The sequence below is a fragment of the Nansenia antarctica genome, assembly GCF_963989245.1.
Source record: "Nansenia antarctica genome assembly, chromosome: 2".
Lineage (NCBI taxonomy): Eukaryota > Metazoa > Chordata > Actinopteri > Argentiniformes > Microstomatidae > Nansenia > Nansenia antarctica.
The window spans coordinates 14,502,750-14,507,884 of NC_137675.1; the positions used below are offsets into that span (position 1 = coordinate 14,502,750).

The following is a 5,135-nucleotide window of genomic DNA, read 5'->3' on the forward strand; positions in this document are numbered from 1 at the left end:
TTCCCTATAGTTTTAAATGAAACATACATTTAATTTAGTTGGGTATTATCCTATTGTTTCCGTTAGTGTTTGAGCATTTTAACCTTAAAAAAACACGTTTGACGAATCGTTTTTTTGTCTCGTTTGAAGTGGTACTGCGTTTTACCCTAACTCATGATGAATGTGAGGGAAACGTGTTTCATATGGAGGTGGTTGCACCTCAAACGAAGGTTAGACTAAGAAAAAGGTGTAACGTTGCACATGCCTCGGAAATCAGATATTACCCCCTACTAGCATAAATAAATTCTGGAATAAAACTGTCTTGATTTCTGGCTGTATAGGCTATAATGGTTGCAATTCGCCTTCAAAGACTTGATAAAGTTACTCTGAACACAATTCATTGAGCAGAACCTTTTGAAGTTGACAGAAAGCGACAATAGTCAAAGTACGAGCCAATCACTGTTGTTTATTTTATTTAACAAAAGTCTCAGCGAAATTCATATTCATTCGTCATTCGAAGTCCAAAGAAAATTATTTCGTTGCCAAAAAAATATTTCTGACCCAATGAATGACAATACTGGACATAAACGATGCATTAGCCTAAACGTGACATTCACCAATCAAAAGTAACTTATGTGTATGTAACCAACAATCTTCTGCAAAGAAGATTTCGTGGGTGGGGGGTCTCTTGCCTTAAATCATGAATTGCTGTATTATCTTTTAGATGGAGGTTAATTACTGTGACATTAAACTGGTGATAAACCCAAAGCTCAGGTCTACAAAACAAAAACAGATTAATGTCCACTCTGATGTTGTCATGAGTCAATGACAAAATACACGACGGTTGTTGATGGAACGGCAAATATCCTTTATGAACCTGAATCAAAACGTACTGTTAAAATTGATATGAGGGGATTTCTCTCTCTCTCTCTACACCTCCCTCCCAACACCTCCCTCCCTATCTCCTTCTCTCCTTCTTACCTGACATATTATCATTATGTTGATATTTTATTTCCCATGGCGTTACATCAGAGCATGCAGTATGAGTCACCAGTGTTTAGTGACGCCCTCTCCTTTTGGATGCATCAGCAGACTAATCGGACACATTGCAGACCACAGTCCATCACGATAGAAATGTTAAAGAGCCCACATGACTTTATTACACTGGAAGCCTATCAGTACTTATATTAGTAAGTTATCATTACTGCTAACTATTATCCAATACAGCAATCACTATTAACATTGTGATACATAATAATAATAATAATAATAATAATAATAGGCTAATAATAATAATGATGATGATAATGATAATGATAATAATAATAATGATGATGATGATGATGTAGTGTTCTAATCTAATGTTAGGCTACTTTTACCCTTAAAGCCAATAATGATAACTTTCTCCCTCTATAATAGGTTATTCCACAACACTGTAGAATAGGCCTATATAGGCAATGTCGAAAAACTCTGAACGTCAGAAAGAAGAAGCATTGCAAATCCTGTCCTTTTTTAACATGCAGATGTGTAGGCCTACATCATCGAAACGCATTTCAACTTGAAATGTTCAAGTACAAAAAAAAAACATGTCATACTAATCCCGATAGAACGAACGTTTATTCATTCGTTCCTGTATGCAGATGGCCCGTCGGTAATCTTTCAAAACAGCACAAAAATAAACCACCATGCCAGCCAGCGCTCGAGGACCGGGAGATTTGATATGAGATGAAATATCTCGCTGATGATGTAAAAGGACCCTTTCGCTTGAGTTATGGCCCGGATTTGGCGAGGCTGAGAGGGATGCATGCTGCTCTCTCTCCCCCGCCCTGCAGGAAGCATCATCAGCACTGATATATTGCCTAGTTCTACATTACCTTTAGAAAACAAAGGATCATCCAAACCATCGCTTTTGGTACAGAGGAAAATGTCCTTTGAATACTAAGTACACCCTGTTCCACTATTCACTATGATATTTACCAACTTTAGGATAATCCAACTCCAATATTCTCACACGTTCTCAATAGGAATATAGTCTAACTCTAAAATGAAACATAGTTTATTACTGTGATACCACACTTTAAATACGCAATGCGATATAATCCCCCATGCACTCTCTCATTTACCGAAAGGCCTATTCCGGTATCTCGCCACACGACTAATTTAGACCAAAGATGATAAGAGCACAAAGCGTTATAATTCGGCCGGGCTCCTCCTCCTTCTAGCCATGCGTTCTAATTAATGGGACACCCACTCGCAAAAGCCCTGCACTGGACTGCAACATAGTCAAAGAGGGAAAGGGAGAGGGCGAAAGTGCCACTGGAGATAATTGATTACCTCCCAATCAATAATAACTTGTTAGTAATAGTCAGTTCCTGCGACTCTTTGGACCTCGCCATTTTCAGGGAGGCACCGCTCTCCTTCGGATTGTCTCGCGTCTGGGAACGATACTTACAAGACATCCTGGTTTGGAATAACGGATTTTGTTGGGTCTTTCTTTTGCCAGAAAGTTTGCAGCAATGACGTCCGTTTTGTGACTGTAATGTGACTGTTTTTCGATAGGCTTATTACTATTTTATACCTCTTTATTATTGTGGTTGTTATAGTATTCTAAAACGTTTCAAAGTTATAGCTGCTTAACGAGCGCAAATAATGACATCCAAACAAGTCGCCAAATGTGATGCGGTAGAAAACCGTCGGCGAAGTCCACTGGACCACCTTCCTCCGCCTGCGAACTCAAACAAGCCCCTCACTCCGTTTAGTATTGAAGACATTCTCAACAAACCCTCTGTGAAACGAAGTTACACCATTTGTGGGACAGCACACCTGATATCATCGGCTGAGAAGCACCGTTCGTCCAGCAACTCTCTGTCCAATCGGGCACTTCTCACTCAAACCTCTCCACTCTGCGCCCTGGAAGAACTAGCCAGCAAAACCTTCAAAGGACTTGAAGTTAGCGTTCTACAAGCAGCTGAAGGTAATTAAAACTATTTTTATGGCCTTCAATCATCACATATTTTTTTGTTTTTATTATAGGGCTGAATTGAAACCCTCATTGCGCTGAGAGACATTAAAATACAATTCCTTACAATTCCACGAACATTATTTCTTATTCGATGGTTGAAATGAAATAATGGAGAAATAAAACAAGGTTATTGGAAAAAAATAAGGTTGGAAATTAGGTTGCTAAACAAAAACATTATTTTTCCTCCAACATTATCTTTGCATATAGGCCTATATGCACTGTGCGTATTTGAAAGGTGAAGTAAAGATCTTGCTGTGCTGGAATTTAGTCTTTGTGCTATTTATGATTGATATGAGTGCATTACACAATAAAATAGAATACTATTCTGTTAGAAACCAAATAAGATTGTGGGTTAAAATGTTTCTCATATATAGGCTATAGTATATGTATTCTATGCTATTTTCAAACGCATAGTGCAACGCCCTTGGTGAAAAACATTGCAATGGTATATCATGAAAATGCCACTAAACTATCACTGACTGGTTCTTTATCCCCATTCAAACAGGGAGAGATGGAATGACACTGTTTGGGTCAAGAAACACTCCGAAGAAGCGACGGAAGTCCAGAACGGCGTTCACCAATCACCAAATCTACGAATTAGAGAAAAGGTTCCTGTATCAGAAATATTTGTCTCCCGCCGACCGAGACCAAATAGCCCAACAATTGGGTCTAACGAATGCCCAAGTCATCACATGGTTTCAGAACCGGAGAGCCAAGCTAAAGCGAGATCTCGAGGAGATGAAAGCGGACGTGGAGTCGGCTAAAGCGGTTGGTAATGTGTCTTTGGAGAAACTCGCCAAGCTCGCGGACCTCGAGAAATGCGCCAATGGAACGCTTGGTCGCCCGCCACCGTCCCCGGTGAAAAGTGTCCAACAAGAGCACGAGCTAGCTCACAAGCTGCGGATGTCCCCCCTGTCGCCATTTTCAGACCACACAACAAGTAAAGAATGCTCAGAGGACGAAGACGTTGAAATTGACGTGGATGACTGATCACGCAGTGGTTTAAAAGACTAAAGACGACAAAAAGCAGCCACAATCCTTACCACGATTGTAACTTTTTCTGCTCAAATTGTTATCATCTCCGAACATTTATTAATCTGTAATGACTTTTGTATTGGCACAGATATTCACAGTTAGCATGAACAGTACAAGAAATATGCAGTGATATATTCAATTGTATTCATCAGCAGACAATTTTCTCTGTCGTCAAATTTCAACGAAAGCAATAGGTTAAACATATGCTGAGAACTAAGAAAACATTATTATTATTTTCGCTACATTGTACGCACCCATGCAGGCACGCGCTCTCTCCCTCTCTCACACACACACACACACACACACACGCACGCACGCACGCACGCACGCACACACACACACACACACACACACACACACACACACACACACACACACACACACACACACACACACACACACACACACACACACACACACACACACACACACAAACACACACACACACACACACACACACACACACACACACACACACACACACACACACACACACACACTCCTTCCTTTATCTCTCTCTTTCACTTTCTCTCTCTCTCTTTCTCGCTCTCACACGCACACTTGCACACACAGATGCATCCATCCTCGTTCATCTATCAGTAACTTGTTATATGTTTAAAGTGAGTCAATTATACAATATTTTCGATAGCTTTTGCATGTTTAAATGCATGTTTTGATTTATGATCATATCTATTTATTTTTCTTTTAAATTATATCGCTTGTTTATTTTGAGTCATACCTTGCCATTGCCCACATGCTACATGAATCCCACAAACCTGTGTTCATTTGTATTCAGCGTATAGATATAGTCACATCCACAGAAATACATCATAAACCTTATGCTGCATTGCATGATACGAAAGGCAAATTCCAAGGATCAAAACAGAAGTTACGCGTTTTATAAAGGAATGTTCAAACAATGGTGAAAAAAACAACAGTATTCTTTCCTGTAGAAATAGATTAATTGTTTGGATACAATAGAGTACGGTTTAATAGATTTGTTATTGTTTTGTACACCTGTAAGTGCCTTTCTAAAATCAGGACAGTATTTGAAAACCAATGCACATTCTGTAATGTATATAATATCGGAATAAAATGA

At 39.4% G+C, this 5,135-nt stretch overlaps 1 protein-coding gene across 1 annotated transcript; it reads left to right on the forward strand.

Moving 5' to 3' along the window:
• Positions 1 to 2,628: 2,628 nt before the first annotated feature.
• On the forward strand, positions 2,629 to 3,991 carry lbx1b (ladybird homeobox 1b; the record flags this gene model as incomplete). The annotated part of the gene is made up of 2 exons (XM_080524248.1): positions 2,629 to 2,953; positions 3,507 to 3,991. The coding sequence occupies 2 exons, from the start codon at positions 2,629 to 2,631 to the stop codon at positions 3,989 to 3,991; spliced, it is 810 nt and encodes a 269-aa protein (XP_080380374.1).
• Positions 3,992 to 5,135: the final 1,144 nt, after the last annotated feature.